At 40.3% G+C, this 19,571-nt stretch overlaps 1 protein-coding gene across 1 annotated transcript; it reads left to right on the top strand.

Annotated features, from left to right (window-relative positions):
* Positions 1-13,749: 13,749 nt before the first annotated feature.
* On the top strand, positions 13,750-19,152 carry LOC129741345 (uncharacterized). Its single transcript, XM_055733069.1, has one exon. The coding sequence runs from the start codon at positions 13,750-13,752 to the stop codon at positions 19,150-19,152; it is 5,403 nt and encodes a 1,800-aa protein (XP_055589044.1).
* The last annotated feature ends 419 nt before the right edge of the window (positions 19,153-19,571 follow it).

Genomic DNA, 19,571 nt, shown 5'->3' on the forward strand with positions numbered 1-19,571 from the left:
CAAAATAGAACGTAAATATTAAAATATCTAAGTAACTACTTGCATCAAATTTGTAAACACAAGTGAAAATAGTATTGATATTAGTTCATTATATTTTGAAATGAGTTTAGATATCTGATACGACTTTGTAAATAAGTTGAAAATTCCCAATAAACATGTATACAAAAAATCTGAAACTGAAAATAAAATCTGATATTTGAATTTAGATTCTGAATTTGAACTCTGGATCTGAATTTGAAATCTTAATCTGATCCTAAATTTAAAATCTGGTGTATGAAATCTGGAATCTGAAATTCGAAATCTGAATATGGAATATTTATACGAATTTGAAATCTGAATCAGAGATCTGAAATCCAAATCGGAATCGTAAATCTGAATCTAAAATAAAAAGTCTGAATCTGAATCTGAGATCCGAGATCGGAATCTGAAAAATAAAATATATAAATAATATCTGTGTCTTGAAAGTTGTTTCTAAATAAAATGGCAAATATTATTTCGGATATCTGTATTGAAACAACATGTTAAACTGAAATGTTAAATGAATTTTATTTTTCCTTTCACAGATTTTACAGTGCTTGTCAATCGACTTACAACTAGACTATCAATTGGGATTCTTGTCTTTCATTTCCTAATCAGCTAAATCTTAAGTGTTTCATTTAAAAAATAGTAGACATGATCGGAATAAACTCCGTCCGTGTTTTGAAAGGAAAGATTGCTAACGAAAATGGATTACAATTTTTTTGAATCTTGAATTTGAAAGAAAACAACTTATTTATACCATTATTGGTATCAGCTCTATTTCCTCCTTCCTACAATTATAATTAGAGTCTGTGAGGTTTACTACTTTTTTTTTTAACTTCGTACCTATAGTTTACAATTTCCGCTTCGTTTGAGCCTTTCTACGATCAACCATTATAATTCTGTTTATTTTTGTTTCTGACTTACAAATTTTTTTTGGTGTGTTGTATAGAGGAACATGGGGCAATGAGGACATTCACCACTCATTTCTTACGATTTTACGAAGTACAATTTGAAAAATTTTGACGCGTGTTAAAGAATCGGTACATCGGAATTTTATTCCGTGAAAAAAAGTGAGAGAAGTGATTTATACATTCTAGGATTTTTTTTTCTAATTGATTAAAATTTGCAACGAATTTGACTTACGAAATATTATAAACACAATGAACAGATTAAAAAATTTGTTTACTTCATTTTTAACAGTTTTCTTTTCCGTTAGAGTTTTTATTAAAAAAAATTTGACAAAAGAAAATTAGATCTTAAAATTAGTTTGAACGCATCGAAAAAAAAACGCTATCTTAAAAATCATTCGCATGGAAACTTGATTTTCCTTACAACATTCTTCAGAAAGAGGAAAGGTGTAATAACCAGTGTTTCCATCGCTCATCCCTTTTTTCCCCTGAAGCACTCAAATAACCCAATTTGAGCGCTCGCCCTGTGCTACCGGAGACGATACCTACACGTTCATGCTAACCGCCCCTCTTAAGCAGAACTCGTTCTGAGTGACGGGATTCATTTGCTGCGGGGAATGTACATCCTTCAAGCGTTCCTTGCTTCCTGATGGCTCAAGAGGCCGAACGACCGATACTCGCTTACGTTATTGAATATGAATTTCTCGGCCTCAAGCCGGTATTTTTTGTTGAGGCGAGCATCTTCAAGCTCAGCGCAAAGGATGAGGCAACAACAAATTTTGAATGCTTCATGCCTTGGATTGAACGCTGGCGCTGAAAGAATCAGCCGTTTGGAAGGCACTTTTTCAATGCGTGTTGAATAGTGGAATCCAAGGTGCTGTGTGTGGCACAGATGGACAATGCCATGACAATATGACATGACAATATGACATGACAATATGACATGACAATATGACATGACAATATGACATGACAATATGACATGACAATATGACATGACAATATGACATGACAATATGACATGACAATATGACATGACAATATGACATGACAATATGACATGACAATATGACATGACAATATGACATGACAATATGACATGACAATATGACATGACAATATGACATGACAATATGACATGACAATATGACATGACAATATGACATGACAATATGACATGACAATATGACATGACAATATGACATGACAATATGACATGACAATATGACATGACAATGACATGACAATGACATGACAATGACATGACAATGACATGACAATGACATGACAATGACGTCTTGTTCGGATTCAAAATAACGAAATATTAATAAAAGATTTAGAAGTCAACTATCCCATTTCCTGTAGCAACACATACACAATTATTTTCAAAACATCGAAAAGTTTATGATAAATGTGTAGAACTTTGTTATTGTTTTGATAAATTTGCTATCTGCACTGAAAATCAAAAATACAAAAACTTGAGAACTGCCACCCGCCAAACATGAGTTCGATATTGACAACTCAAGTTTGTGAAAAAATCACAGCTTGAAAATAAGCCAAACTTGTCCTTCAAGCGGAGAACTGTTTTTTGGGGGGGGTTTTGTTGAAAGCGAATCTGATTCTATTGCCTCCATCATGGCAGGTTTAGGTTCGGGGGGTAAGTTCAAAGCGGAGAACTGTTTTTTTGGGGGATAACTTTTATTCCCGCTTCATTCGCAGAAAGTTTCGCATATACGATGATGTAGCTGCCTCTCTCAACAATTCCTCGGTGGTCGAGCGGTTAGCATTCTGAGATGGTAATCGCTGTGCCATTGCAGGTATGGGTGTGATTCTCGCACCTGCAGTAAATATTTTTGTTTTGATTTCCTTTTTATTGCGGTATCAGAGTTTGGGGGATAAGTTCTCCTTTAGGAGCTTAACTTTGGGCTAAGCCACCAATAGCCAAACCTGTAGGGAGGGAATTTCATTCGGGTTGGCGGAGAAAGTTCTCACGTTTGGGTATTTTTGAGGTTCAGTGTGAATCCTAAACTCTAAAATCGTCTGAGAAAAATTCGCAATTTTAAATTAGAATATATCACCAGAATCAACTATTGAGTGGAAATAAAAATTTAACAAAAATAATGATGATCAATCATGGATAGGAATTCCCATTGAAATATTTTGGTTCTTTAAACTCATCAGAATATAAAAACTTTTCATTAGAAGAAAGGAGAAATAGAAATTAAGAATTAGAATACAACAGAAGAGCACCAAATTTCAAGATAAAATTTCGAAGTTATTTAAAAAATCATAGCTCTGAACAAAAAAAAATTAAAAGTTGAATATTGTTTTTTTTTTTTTTTTTTTTTTTTTTTGAATATTGTAATAAAATATATTTTATTTTATTTACATAGTATAACTATTACATAACTTGAAGAACATAATTCTTTATATGTAATAAAATATAGCTTTTAAATAAAAATTTATGTTTTTGAATAACAATAAAAAATTGAAACTATCAACTTTTTGAATACAAATAGAATACAAATTTAAAATAGAAAAAGAACTATAATTTGCCAATATGCCATAAACTTTAAATAAGAAAAAAAAAGAAAAAGGAAGGGTTGGAACATTATTTATGATGGCTTATGTCGGGTCAGTTTAAACTCAAAATCTTTTCGACAGTCTTTAATAATTTGCAGAACTTAATAACATAAGAACGTTAATTAAAAAAGAAAACAACAAATTCGTGGTAAGAAAATCAAAAAGTATTATCAATCAAATAAGAAGTTAAACATGTTTGTGTAAGATGGAAAAGCCAGCTGTTAACTATTAGATCAAAGTCTGTTTTTTTTGGTATTTTTTGAATAATTCTAATTGATGATCAAAGACAAATCCGTTTCTATTCCTATTTTTTTTAATGATTTCAATTTTTGCCAGATTTGAATGATACCGAAACTTTTGTTTTTTGTTCAATTGGTTAAAATTATTATCGGTAAAGTATATTTATTATTTACGAATGGTTTTATTAAGTCATTTTACTTATAAAGTTTTTATGTGCCGGGAGAATAGTAAAGTATATTTATCAAACAACATTATCATGGACAGAAGTGAAAAAATAATCATGATCATGTGCTTCAGTAGTGTTCCGATTATTTTGCAAGAATTTAAATTTCTAAAAATAAGTTCAACTAAATGATTGCGAGGTAAAATGAAACACGTGAAGTGCATATTTGAACAAACCATAAACATATCATTCATCCCCGATTTAGTATTAACTTGTAAATTTTGATAACTAAGATTCTATTGTTGAGAAAATTCGCGAAATAAATATAATTTGAGAATATTTTCGTGGGCCGCAACCGGCCCGCGGGACGCGTTTTGTTAATTTTTGGTTTATATAATTATTACAATCTGTGGTAAATATTTAAGAAACGCTCGGCAGGCTACGATTTGTTCTAAAAATTCCGGAAAAAACTGCGATTTTTCATCCCTGGTTTTAAGAATTCCAATTGAAGAATGAATTTCAAATTTCATTTGAAAAAATGGAAATATGTTAAAATTCAAATAGTTTATCCAGTAGTCCAAACTATATTGAAATTGAATTTGAATGCCTCATGCCGACAGCTTGTGTTGAGGCGAGCATCTTCAAGCTGGGCGATAAGGTTGAAGCAACAACAACGACAACCAAACGAATCGCACAAGTCGTTTGAAGCGAAAGGAAGGCGCCCAATATACATACGTTGCAAAGAGGGGAAGAAAAAAGAACGAAAAAACGAGCTGCCTGCCTGTGGTAGCAGAGCAATAGCAGAATAATCCAGCATTCGATCCTCGCGCTAACAAGGCAACTCGACATTGCGTGTGCCTTTGAATTCGGTTGCCTCAAGCTTGGAGGTCGTGATGAGTGAGTGCCAATCGTTTCTTTTTTCGATTTTGATTCCTCGAATGCATATTGCTTCATGAACACCAGCCAAGTTGAGTGAGTGTCCTTCGTGTTCTTGTTTATTTTCCCCTCTTCAAAGCATCCTTCGCTCGCGAGTGTAGCGTTGAACGAGGCTGGAATCTTCAATTCATACTCGTTTTATTTGAAACACTGGTAATAACACTTTCAACGGTCATATTAATTTATGAGAGTGACGTTCGGACTAGATATGGGTCCGAACATGTTCCAGGTGGAAATTATCAAATGTCATTTTTGGAATTTGATTCTTGGAACTTTGTGTTAACGTTTTTAAAGTTTTTTTATTTTTATATAAACCCAAAAAAAATATGACGAAGAAGACTGCAGAATTTGCATGTGACATTGGTGAGAATACAATATTACAGAAATCTGCTATTCACATTCATCTTCACCATTACGTTCCTTCCTAGACAGATTGAGACAGTTCACAATGGCGGCTGAAAAAATGCTCTTAGAGGCAAACGGAAAAAGAAGAGAAGGGGGAGTTTCGAGGACCTCTTTCTAGGATATGAGACATTTTGCAGCAAGCTGTTTGAACATTTTAACACAGAGCATCACTTACTGAGCTTTTGAAATTTTTTGAATTGAATTATTCTTTTTAAATATATAATAATAAGTTTGTCAGGTTTCTTGGAAATTGGACCCCACTGTGCGACGGAGACCAATACCTTTACTGTGGTTCTACCTACGGAGACGATAGAAGACAAACATTTTTCCTGCTTTCGTGTGCGACAGGCTTTTGCAACAGCTTGATTTCTTTGTGAATTGTTCAGACGTAGTGGTCAATATCAATTAGTTCGAATTTTCTCTTACAAGTGAATTTTTAGACAATGTACATAACTTTTAAAGACAAATAAACATAGAATTATTTTAAAAAAATCGGTCGCGGTGAGAGACAGAGCCCAATGATGCAAGCTTACATCCAAACCAACACGACCAGTTGAGTTCTTCAGACTCTACGAAAAAAAACGTTTTGATGTTGCCGTCAGCTGTGTATAGAAACTTGGAAGGACACGTGTACACATTTGAGTCGTTTAAGGACTCCTTTGGTACTAAGGTAATGGTGTTTATTTAACCGTATTAGGAAACAGTTTCATTCGACTGACCAACTTACCAGAATAGAGAACTCGACATTTGCATGTACGGAGGCAAATTACATTGGAAGACACTGCCTCACACGGAAGGAGCTCCACTAAAGTCCACAATACCCGGAAACGAAGTGATCTTGGCTAAAGACGTCACATCGAACATGCCGGATAAGAAAATCTCGATTGACCGCAGGCATTTGACACAAGGCTTAGTCCTGTTCTTTTGTGCAACCAAGCGGGATTGCGAGACGGGGTAATCCTTTGCGTTAGCCCATGGCATCAAGTCGTGGGCCTATCACGGGGAGTGCTTCCAAGTCGTTTACAAGGATATTTGCTACAGACATTATACAACAGTCTGTAACAATACCACACCTAGTCACTGTTGTAGATTGGTGGTTACTCCCCCCAGTGGGGGAGCAAAGTTCATTGGCGACCCCGACGTGATTCAACCGCGACGCGGGTGAATTCATTCAATTGTATTTCCATAACGGTGGGAACTTCCTAAGGGAGATAAGAAGTCATCTCGCTAGACGCGAGTGGCTCTTAAAGCAAAAGTGTACGCCCAAAACGGGAGAACCTCTCAAGTGAATTAAACTAGACGCGGGTGGCTCGTAGAGCAAAAAGTGCCCAAAGGGCCGACGAGGAACCGGCAACTGACTGCCGTGGAATGGTCGGTGAACGACATCGCCATCTTCGTGGATCAACAAGACGAGGAGAATGTTCCTCCGTTGGAGGTGGTTACGGTACGACAGGAGACGCTTAAGCTTCTGTTCGACCAGGCCACACCAATACTGCTTAAGATCGAGGGACTAGCTGGTCCCTCACCAAGAAGATGACCGCTCATCAACAAAGTGATGGGCGCTCAAATGAAGCTGTGCCGCTGGGAGAAGCGGCCCCTGGATGCACAAAGGAACGTGCAGAGGCAGGTGCAAGAAAACCCATTTGAGGTTACTATTGCGCCGAACGCCAGCAAGGCGGACCATCTACCACGGCTTGAATTGCCAAGGTTTACTTTCGATCTCCTCAAAATAGAACCTATTGTCTCGGAATCACATCGGATCAAACTTGAAAGTAAAGAGTGCTTATACGGAGAAGGGAAACTGTTCTTCAAAATATAAACATTCAAAGTCAAAGCCCTATAGCGTATATGACTAAGCGCACATCAAAATATAAACATTCAAAGTCAAAGCTCCTAACGGCAATATCTTATGCAACACACAGCTGGTTGCAATTTGAACGAGACCCTTCTATGGCGTTTTGCTCGCACTCTTGCTTTCCGCCTACCCACTACGTGTGGTCTAAGCTGAAGCATGAAGTGTCAAGTGACACATGCCGGGCACCGGGCGCGTTCAACTTACAAATAGCTGAGGATGCATCTTTACAAATTCTGTCGTTCCAATTGTATCCAATCAATAACTATCCTGTATAACTGTCTCACTCCTACCAATAATGTACATGTATGTTTTATTGTGTAGAGTTTCAGGTTGGAGACTTTTTTGGGCATGTAAATTTAGGTATAAAAAAGATCCAGGAAATAAAGCAAATCAGAGTATGACTTTAACCAGCAATCTGGGCTCACTCAATTTGCGATCCCAAGTGGACACCGTGAAAGAAAGTCCCTTAAGCGATCCCGAAAGGGACACCGCTCTAAAACTCTAAGTTCCGCGCTCATGGTCTTCTCCGCTCGCGTTTAGTTCACCTTGTATATGTCCCATATATTATAGATCTAACAGATGCTTCTGATGACCAATGCATCTCTAAGATAATCAATGGGCATCATGGAAATTGCACATACGAAATCGTAATAAACCATAACCCGATAATCGAAATAAGTTCCAACATCCTACTCTCCAACAACATCAACGAAACTATGAAAACTACATGCGGAATCACAGACTTATAGGAAGACTTATAGGATCATTTCTAATCAATTACGAGAACTGTTCAATCATCATTGCAAAAAGAAGCTTTACAAGCAAACTGCTAGAAACCAAACATACACCAATATTCGCACCGACAACCAATATCAAAATCACAAAAACAGCAATAGAGCTACCGACAGATCCAAAATCACTTCAACAATTGCATAGAATTCATCTGAACCATTTGGAACATCTCAAGGTTCGATCTCCGCAACAGCAATGGACCCTAATTGGAGGATTCTCCATTTCATCCACCGTAATTATTACACTTACTCTTTTCATATTTTTCAAGAGGTCAAAATACTCAGCTGGAACGTTTTTACAACCCACCATCTCCCAATGAATTCACATCAAACCAGGAGGTTCGAATCTGAAGGAGGAGCAGTTACGGTCGGACCCGACGCGCACCTAGGGAAGCGCACCCGAATTGCTGATTCAGCTGGGACACGCCAGACATCGCGAGGCACTCAGGTGTCAACCATCAACGTGTGCAAAAATGGATCGTTTTCTGTTGTATCAAAAAGCAAGTGAAATAAAGTTAGTTCTACTTTAGGTTTGTAACGAGCAGGTTGTTCCTTTTTAAAAACACCGAAACCCCCACCAGGACATAACCGGCGCCCGAAAGTCGGGACCTCTGCTGCCGCAACAGGATAAGTCACTAAATTTTGCACTAATTATCTGCCCTTTATTTTAGATAGACGAAGCTGTTTTAGTCAACCATCAATTGGAACCGAGGATCCGGACCTAGAACCATTGGTTATTCATTAACTGACTTGCGATCCACGGAGGCGAAAAACACGTGGCAAAGAAAGAGGAACCCAGACGAACTCACAACCCAAGGAGCATCCCAAATGATAAAATACCTGCGAAAGTAATTACCCCACAAAACCTAGAAAGAACTCAAAACCTTAAAAACATAAAAAAACTAATTCAAAGGTCACTTGGCACATCTAAATTTTGAGAACCGAGGAAAAGTCCCACAATTTGTGCGAGACATTCCTGCTTTTTAGGAAATCCTAGAGACTTGGCGCAATGGATTCTAGATGTGGAAGACATTCTAGAGCTGTACCAAGATCTCAGCACGGATTTCAGATATCACTTAATAATTAAAACTATCAAAAGGGAAATTAAGGGTGAAGCTAATGACGCCTTAGTCACTAGCAACACAACACACCTACAAGTTGGCTCAGCATAAAAGAGACTCTCAGACTCTATTATGCTGACAAAAGAGATCTGATGACACTAGATCATCAATTAGCTAGAAACGGTAATGAAAGCAAAGAATCTTACTAAAGCAAAGTTCGCGAAATGATTTCTTTAATTTAATAAGATGAACAATGGAAAGGGCACGAATCCATTATTATAAAACTTTATAATCAAATTGCCCTGGACACTTCCATCAGAGGCTTAGGAGATCCGCTTTCAAGATTCTGTAAAAATTTCAAACCTAATTCGCTAGCACAGGCATTTAACAACTGTTTTGAATATCTCAACCTCGCTCCTCAAACGCTCCGGTAAAATCAGATCCGTGGAAACACAATACAGCTCCAACCCCTTCACCGATTTATCTTCCTACACCACCTTCGAGGAATTTCAAACCAATTCCTCAACCTAGATTAAACCAAAATATTCCACAGGCCAGATTTAACCAGACATTTCCCCAAAGATTGAACACACCCCCGGCCTTACAGGCTGGATTTAACCAACCAGCAAGGCGGCCGAGTTCAGTTCTTAGTTTCAGTGAGTGTAGTCAATAAGAAGCAGTGTAATCTAAGTGTTTTTTTAAGAGTGATAAAAAATAAATATTTTTTTTTAAGAAAAGATAAGAAAAATAGTTTAACTGGCGCTCGAATAGGGACCAACGTGTAAAAAAGAAGATTAATTACAACGTTAGAGTGAAGTGATAATCTTTAAAGAACTACTAACCGCTACAAGCAGCCGTGTAACAATAAACAATAAACAATTAGTAGCGCAACGCAAAAAGGAAAAAAGTCCCACACCGGGAAGGATTCCAAAGCACGTTGGTCCCCCTCATGAGATGTCAGCCGTTAGAAGCTTCGACACAGTAAGGGTATTTTTGTGAGTTAATTTTTTTTTCTTTTCTTCTATAAAAAAATATAAATAAATAATAATATCACAACATTATTTCAATTTTAAAGAAAGTTACGTAAACAATTTTCAAAATAGATAACCTTATTCTCAAATTTAAGAATCTTTCTTTAAAAAACAATTACAAAATGGCTTAAGAAGTAGCCCAAATCCTAGCAAGATTATCTGTTCTTGAAGGAAAAGTTAATAATAACATAAAATTAATTGATTACAGTGACCCCGTTTTAATATATATCAATGAGGATGGGTCACAAGCTGATTCATCAGCAATAGAAAAATTACCCGATGTCATTAAAGATATTCCGAATTTCCACGGGAATCCGGATGAATTACATATTTGGATCAGAGACGTAGATGCTCTTATCCAAGCTTATCAACCAAGTACATCAAGTACTGTAAATTAAAAAAAAACAAATTTTATGCAATTTGTACAACTATTAGAAGAAAAATTAAAGGAGAGGCCAATAGTGCCTTAGTTAATTCAGATGTCAACATCAATTGGCATCTTATAAAGAAAACTCTTTTAGAATATTATGGTGAGAAAAGGAATCTCACTACATTAGACTAGTTACCAACTTATGAATTGCCAACAAAGAGGCAAAAATTTAGAAATATTTTATGATGAAATTAATGAATTGCTATCTCTTATAGCAAACCAAATTAAGATGGGCAAGGAATACAAACATCCCGAAGCTTCAAGAGCAATGACCGGGATGTATATTAAAAAAGCTATTGATGCTTTTATGAGGGGTTTAGACGGTGAAATAGGAAAATTCCTAAAGAATCATGATCCAGATTCATTGGCAAATGCCTATGCGTACTGCATCACATACCAAAATATTGAATACAGGAAAACTTTCATTAAAACAAAAACAGATAATCAAATTTTAAATAATCGACATTATTTACCGATACAAAGAAACCAAATTAGAAAAAATCCAAACTTTGGATACCAACAAAACAGTTCTCCACCGATTCCTCCAAGATTCAATCAAAATTTTGGACACTCTTCTAGAATAGGACATACTAATGATTTTACTCAACAGCAAAATCGACAATAACAATTTCCGGCTCTTCCAGCCTGGGTCAGAGAACTTAGCCTTATCAAGCCGCGTCCGAGTAACAGGTTAACTAAATTGTCACTACATGCTAAAAGATCATGCTAACTCGTTACCCTTCTCAGCAGCTCGTGAAGTGTTCCGGCTCTTCCAGCCAAGTTCCGAGAACTTTGCTCTATCAAGCAAACATTATTGTGATGTAGCTGCATTCTTGGAGCGACGTAAGAGGTTTTAAATTACATATACATCCGCATCCAATTGAAAAAAAAAACAAACAGAGTTATCTTCTTAATAAATGAAGAACATTAGGATTGTTTGTTTGCGAATTGGACTGATTGTGTTGGCAACTGGGAGCACTGCCAACTTTGAAGCGGCGTGACATTTTCGATGCCAAATACTAAACTGCAGTTCAGCTCTTAATAGTGCCATTTTTTAAATGGAAATTCAGATATGGGTTTTAAAATACTTATACTCGATTATTTAATAGAAAACCAAGTAAGTGATATAACATCCACTTAAAAAAAACCAAAACGGAGATAACTTTAGGAAATGAACATTGTAAAAACATGCATAAAATTAACGAGACAATAATTTGGCTGCATTGAAGTAGGGAAACATATTCTGGATATCCGTAAAGTACTAGATGGCGAATCTGAGAGGGGATCAACTGACGAAGAAGACAGCGTCACAATCTCAGTGACAGGATCGCATTCGAAAGACAAATCATGAGAAAGATAGACAATTGATGGTGTTGGGTCGGTTCGAATGGAACGGAACAGCGACGCAGACTGGTTTGGTGGATGACTAACCCTTGATACGCCCATGTGATGCAACTACAGTGATCGCACCGAACGACGGATGTAGATAACTAACTCAGCATAAACACAGCATTGCGGTTGGCGAACGATGAACTGTGGATTGCTGATCAAGCAAAAAGGATATGTCGCACCACCGTAGGTAGCGAATGAGAGAACAAATAAAATTATTCTAGATTTAACTTCCAACTGAGTAGGACCACTTAATCCAAGTATATCACGTCCTAACCAATAACCATTACTGGAAGTGTCTAGCAAGGCAGTTAAATTGCTTAGACATATCCATCCTCAACGGTTTATTGAGGACAGTGTGGACAAGTGGAATTAATGCTCTATGGTACACAGCTTATTTGGTCAGATATTCAAGCAAACCTAATCGCATACTATAATGACAAAAGAGATATTCTTATTGTAACGTTGAACGACAGAGACGTGTTTCCGCGCTACTCCAACAATTATAAAACTCTTTTTTTGTCAAGGAGTCAAGTGCCTTCGTCAGTTTAATTTTTTTTTGTTTTGTGTTACCGCGAACGAAAACAAAATAAAAATGCCAAAGGGTCATATTTCCTATTGTGATGTCGTCGATAGCGTCCACCTTTGGACGTGTACGGGCCCATGTCACCAAAGGTTCCAGGCCGCTTGTGTTGGAGTGCAGCGAAAATGCGAGGAGTCAATCAGGAGGTTCATGCTCCCGGTTTGCCGTGACTGACAAAATTTGATAACAAAGCAGATCGACCAAACGAAATTAATGGCTCAGCAAACAGAAATATTGGAGCAACTAAAAATTCAAAACATCTCCCACGAAAAGCTGAGTTTTCAGCTGGCAAAATTTTCTTGCCTAGAGACATTGATTAATGGTATCGACACAATCTCCAATCAGCTCAAGAAAATTGCACAAACGTTTGAAATGCTGGAGAAGATGATTTTGGGCCATCAAAACAGCCACAGATAAGAAGTACAACGACAGATTTTTAAGATGCTGGCCCAAGGAGGCTGTTAATGAAAATTGTTAAAAGCAAGCGAAAAGAATTAATTTGTAATAAGAAATTCAGTTAAAGGAAAATTAAAAAATAATAATTTGTTTCTGTTACGGCACAAAGTGGTGCGATTGCGATTGGACTTTGATCCCATACCAGGTTCATCGCATCGTCATCAGTTATATCGAACTCAATTATATTGACCCTTCCCGAGCGAGCGCCCCAGCCTTTAAAACCCGGCCACAACAAAGTTGCAATCATCAATCAAAGTGCAACCAAACACCAGAATGTGGCCATTCTCATCGGAACCAGAAGTAAACGTGGAGAACAACATCTCCACACACAACGCGATCGGGTACTCGATCGACGCGTTGTTCGTGGTCATCATCATCATCATAATCATCGTTTGGCGATGGCGACGAAATGTGCGCCGTCTGCAGAAAATGGAAGAATTGGCGGCACGGCTCGCTCGGGAACGAGCTTCGAGTGATGTTTGAAACAAAACGAATAAAATCAGTTCAAAGTTGGAACTCGTGTCATTCACTTGGATGACAACCCTTGTGTGAAAATTCTCGTGTTATGTTTAGACTTAACAGTTTACTTAACATTTTTGGTGCCGAAACCCGGGAACAATTCCCGTTGCAGCAGTTAGCCTTCACCACGTGGAGTCGCAAGAATTCTCACGGTCCACTTCCAATCATCGCAGGCCCCAGCAGAGCCGAAGAATCGTTTGGTCAGCCGCTCGAAAACTTCAGCGCAGTTTTGCAGCCCAGCAGCAGCGAAGGATTCCGGATTTTCGCCCTCCAGTAGGATTACCGGTAGTTCCAGTCGGTGAGGTTAGGTTGAGCGCATGGTTTGTCATCGAACAAAGGTACGTGAACTTTTGATTGTTTTTTACTAAGAACGACGGAATGGCACCGCTCAAGAAGGCACCCAAGAGCATTAAATTAAAATCTTTGGTTCGCCGTCGTAGTAACATTATCGGTGCTGCCCAACTGATAAAACGCTTTGATGATGACTTTATTGAAGAACAAAGAGGGCAATTGCCTGTTAGAATTGAACGACTCGAAGAGTTATTTCGCGAATTCGAGCACATTCAAGACGAAATAGAAGATTTGGAGGATGAATTAGAAGAATTTTGTGATCAGCGTCGAGAATTGCATAACCTATATTACGAGTTGAAGTCATCATTGCAATCCAAATTATCTTCCGGACAATTCGCACATAACCCTACTTCTAACAATCAAACCGATTCAGCACCACCTATAGCAAATGTTCGACTTCCAGAAATAAGATTGTCGGAATTTTCTGGTGAATTTGGAAAATGGGAAGCCTTTCGTGATCTTTTTACGTCGCTTATTCACAACAACAGTTCCCTGCCAGCAGTGCAGAAAATGCATTACCTACGTGGTGCCCTAACTGGCGAAGCATCGCGCATTATATCGTCCTTGGAAATTTCGTCTGTGAATTATACTATTGCATGGAAGCTGTTGAAGGAACGATTCGAAAATTCTAACTTTTTGATTAAAAATCATATGGCAGGCCTTCTTTCTGCAACACCACTTAAGAAGGAATCATCATCTGGGCTTTCGGAACTGGCTGATGAGTTTGATCGTCATGTTCAGTTATTAGATAAACTTGAAAATCCTGAAGTTCACTGGAACTCTTTTTTGGTTGAACGTCTGAGCCAATGTCTTGATCCAGCTTCTTTGCGTGAATGGGAAACTACTAATTCGACTACGGTTCGACCCACTTATAAACAGCTTCTGGAGTTTATTCATAAAAGATCACGTCTTATTCAAACTCTAATGCTCTCCCAAAATAATCCTTCCCACTCCGAACCACCAAAACCAAGTAAGTCGCGCCTCACCACAGCCCACGTTGCCTCTGATAACATCCCAAGGTGTGTTTGCTGCAAAAGGGCACACTTTTTATTCCAATGTTCCCAATTTACAAATGACTTCACACCTCGTCAACGCTTTGAGATGGTGAAGAAAAATGGGCTATGCATCAATTGCATGAAGGGAACTCACCTCGCGAAGGATTGCTCCAGTGGGTCTTGTAAAACCTGCTCTAAAAAACACCACACTCTGCTGCACCTACCTCCATTCACACCACACGGGCAGCAGACCTCGCAAAGGGCAGCAATCCCTTCGCAAAGCTGCTTATCGCAGCTCGAGTCGTCGGCCGGTAGCTCAGCGCTTGAGCAGTCACACGCTTCACCACCCGCGAACTCGTCGCCCGCTTCTGATTCGATTCCTCCCACTTCGTCGCGTTTAACGTTAAATTCAGATTCACTACCTCCCACTACCGCCTGTCAAAGTGCTGAAGTTAAATCGAATTCTGGAAGTTTCGTCATGCTGTCAACTGCAGTGATCAAAGTTCTTGATGCTGATAACAAATACCAATTCGCCAGAGCACTACTGGACAGTGGCTCTCAACCAAGCTTTATTTCCGAGTCCCTGTGCCAGCGACTTCGGTTGAAACGAAATAAGCTTAACTCACCTGTAAGCGGTATTGGTCAATCATCCGTGAATGTCCACTTTGGCGTGACTTTGTCCATTGCTTCTCGCTTCGGGGGCTTCGAAACTAGCTTGCAGTGCCTTGTGCTTCCTAAATTAACGGTTGACTTGCCCAGTCATCACATTGATGTTACTCGTTGGCGCATACCTCGTCATCTGCCGCTTGCCGACCCTCAATTCAACATTCGCCAAGGTATCGACCTCATCTTGGGGGCGGAGTTGTTCTTCGACCTGTTACAACAACAGCGCTTCTCGTTGCCATCTGGGTACCCGTCGCTACAGAAGACCGTTCTGGGTTTCATCGTCTGCGGTAAGGTATCAGCTCCAGCCCCCCTACGAGATAACACTCTAACCAGCCATGTTTGTTCCGACGAAGCTCTTAACGTTCAACTTGAAAGGTTTTGGGAAGTAGAAAATTTCGACGATGGCAAGGCATTGACGACTGAAGAGCTGAGCTGCGAAGAGCACTTCAAGCAAACTGTGCAGAGAGATGATTCCGGAAGATATGTCGTTCGTTTACCCATGCGCACAGAGATGGTTTCGTTGTTAGGAGATTCGTACGCCGTCGCACTCCGTCGTTTCAAGTCAATGGAACGAAAGTTTGCCGCAGATGAAAACCTTCGCCAAGCCTACGTCAATTCCATGGCTGATTACGAGAAGCTTGGACATATGGAGGTGAATCTTCGCGCGTCGTGTAGCCCACAGTTCTTTCTACCCCACCACGCCATCCATCGCCCTGAAAGCACCACTACGAAAATCAGAGTCGTGTTCGACGGTTCTTGTCGTGGTTCCACTCATTTGTGCCTTAATGATGTTCTCTACACTGGTCATTCCGTGCAACCAGCTTTGTACGCCACCGTTATTAACTTTCGAATGCCTCTCTACGTCGTTACTGCCGATATTGAAAAGATGTTTCGCCAAATTTGGGTCCACCCAGAAGATCGAAAGTTCCAGCAAATTCTTTGGAGAGCCAGGCCGTCAGAACCAATCAGCACGTACACACTCAACACCGTTACATACGGTCTCGCCAGTTCGCCATTTCACGCTACTCGAATTCTCGAACAGCTAGCTGCCGATGAAGGAAAATACTACCCATTGGCTGCCCAGATCTTACGAAACGGAACCTACATGGACGATATTCTCACAGGTCACAACGATCCGAAAACTCTCGAAGATAGCTGTCACGAACTCATCGAAATGCTCTCAAAGGCGGGCTTCGTTTTGCGGAAATTCGCCACAAATAACCAGTCAATACTGTCCAAAATACCATCCGAATTGTGGGAATTGAAAAACGTCTTGGAGCTAGACAGAACAGCCGCAATAAAAACCCTGGGTCTCCTTTGGTTTCCACATAGCGACAGCTTACGATTCAAGGTGCCTGTCCTTCCGGAATCAAGCGGTATCACCAAGCGCATCGTAGTGTCGGAAATGGCGCAGTTATTCGACCCCCTGGGCTTGTTAAGTCCTGTAGTAATGCAAGCTAAAATGTTCGTGCAAAGGCTCTGGGCGGAGCATCTACCTTGGGACACAGAACTCGCAGAAGATCTCAGTATTTGGTGGAAGCAATACCGTAGAACTCTCCAGCGGCTCCTGGATATCGAAATTCCACGCAGAGTGATAGGAAATACTCACCATCAATACACCCTCCACTGCTTCTGTGATGCTTCAAAGGGCGGTTACGGGTGTAGCATCTACGTCGTTTCGCCGGACTTGTCTGGAACGCTTCAGTCTCGCCTACTTACGTCGAAATCTCGCGTCGCCTCCCTGAAGGGTCATTCCATCCCTCGCTATGAGCTCTGTGCTGCACTGTTGGGAAGTCAGTTAGTAGACAACCTTCGTAAAACCACCGTTTACACGCAGCCGGCAATATTCTGGTCGGATTCGACAATTGTGCTTTATTGGATTAAGTCACCGTCACATAAATGGAAGGTATTTGTGTCAAATCGCATAGCCGAAATTCAGCGCCTCACGAAAGATTGTCAATGGAGGCATATACCAACGGAGTTGAATCCTGCCGACAAGGTTTCCCGAGGCGTTCTTGCGAGCGAGATTGTCGGAGACGAATTATGGTGGCATGGTCCGGGGTTTCGAACCTCCCCTGTAGAGCAATGGCCCGATTCGAAGGTTTGTGTGGAGAATTTTCCCGAGCAAGATTGCGAAGCACAAGTTGTGGTATCTCTTCACAGTCAATATCTTGAGACATCACTCATAGATCGAACGTCAGAACTTGCCAAGCTTTTAAAGATTGTGGCATTCTTCTATCGTTTTCAAAATAATTGTCGTCTCGAAGAATCTAAGCGGTACAAAACTAGTCTCACACCTTCAGAAATCGATCACGCATTGAAAGTTCTCATTCGTATGGTACAAAGAAGTACCTTCCACCTGGAAATGCAGATTTACGATCTCAAACGTACATCTTCCTCAACTAAGACGGTCAGTTCGAAGTCCCCGCTAAAGAATCTGAACTTGTTCATGGACGAATTTGGCTTGCTCAGATTGAACAGTCGTCTTACAAATCGAAATGCTCCCTTCGACACCAGATGTCCAATACTACTGCCAGCCAAACATCGACTTTCCTGGTTGATTGCAAGATCGATTCACCTTCAAACATTCCACGGTGGACCTGGTCTGGTTCTTGCTACGCTGCGTCAGCGCTTTTGGCCGCTCCAGGGTCGAGTTCTAGTCCGAAGCATCGTTCGTCAGTGCATAACGTGCTTCCGCTGCAATCCAACGCGTAGTACCCAGATGATGGCACCTCTACCCGCAGTTCGCGTTACACCTGCTAAAGTCTTCGCATACACTGGACTAGACTACTGTGGGCCGTTCAACGTGCGTCCGTTAAGTGGGAGAGGCTCGTCGGTCAAAATGTACGTCGCGCTCTTCGTTTGTTTTGTGGTGAAGGCTGTGCACCTCGAAGTTGTGGCGGATTTGACGTCGGTCGCGTGCATCAACGCCATCAAACGCTTTGTGGCAACCCGCGGCCGAGTGTGCGAAATACACTGCGATAATGCGACCGCTTTCGTCGGGGCGGATCGTGAGTTGCGCGCGCTTCGTCGACAGTTCCTGCAGCAGTTTAAAACTCCGGATTGGGACAAATACAGCTTGGATAGTGGAATCACCTTTCGTTTCATCCCTGCCCGGTCACCACACTTCGGCGGACTCTGGGAGGCAGGAATAAAATCGTTCAAGTATCATTTCCGCCGTATCGTCGGACAAAAATCCTACAATGTCGATCACTTTCTAACTATAGTCACCCAAACCCAAGCTATTTTGAATTCCCGACCAATAGCCTCCCATCCTGATCATCCTCAAGACTTAGAGCCCTTAACACCCGGTCATCTTTTGATTGGGGAACCACTAATTTCGATCGCCGAACCAGATATAACTGATTTGAACCCAAATCGTCTCAATCGCCTGCAGGACATGAAACGAACTGTTCAAGATTTCTGGCGCAGGTGGGCCAGAGACTACACGAGTCAGCTACACCAACGCAGCAAGTGGAAGCAGCCAAGTTCTAATGTCCAAGTTGGTCAATTAGTGCTTCTTCAACAAGACAACCTTCCCGTTCTGCAGTGGCCTCTCGGGCGTGTCGAAAAAATATTTCCTGGTAACGATGGTCGAGTACGAGCGGTGCTGGTCCGCACAGCTCAAGGGCAGTACAAACGTGGGGTCACCGAAATCTCCATTCTTCCAATCGACCCAGACGAAGACGAAGGAAAGGTGACAACTGACGAAGGTTTATCGGAAGAAACACAGTTGAACGTGGCAGTTCAACGCCGGCCGGAATGTTAATGAAAATTGTTAAAAGCAAGCGAAAAGAATTAATTTGTAATAAGAAATTCAGTTAAAGGAAAATTAAAAAATAATAATTTGTTTCTGTTACGGCACAAAGTGGTGCGATTGCGATTGGACTTTGATCCCATACCAGGTTCATCGCATCGTCATCAGTTATATCGAACTCAATTATATTGACCCTTCCCGAGCGAGCGCCCCAGCCTTTAAAACCCGGCCACAACAAAGTTGCAATCATCAATCAAAGTGCAACCAAACACCAGAATGTGGCCATTCTCATCGGAACCAGAAGTAAACGTGGAGAACAACATCTCCACACACAACGCGATCGGGTACTCGATCGACGCGTTGTTCGTGGTCATCATCATCATCATAATCATCGTTTGGCGATGGCGACGAAATGTGCGCCGTCTGCAGAA

The sequence above is a fragment of the Uranotaenia lowii genome, chromosome 2, assembly GCF_029784155.1.
Source record: "Uranotaenia lowii strain MFRU-FL chromosome 2, ASM2978415v1, whole genome shotgun sequence".
Taxonomy (NCBI): domain Eukaryota; kingdom Metazoa; phylum Arthropoda; class Insecta; order Diptera; family Culicidae; genus Uranotaenia; species Uranotaenia lowii.

Excerpts from the sequence above, each read along its gene's own strand:
- LOC129741345 (XM_055733069.1), top strand. The coding sequence starts at position 13,750 with ATGGCACCGCTCAAGAAGGCACCCAAGAGCATTAAATTAAAATCTTTG.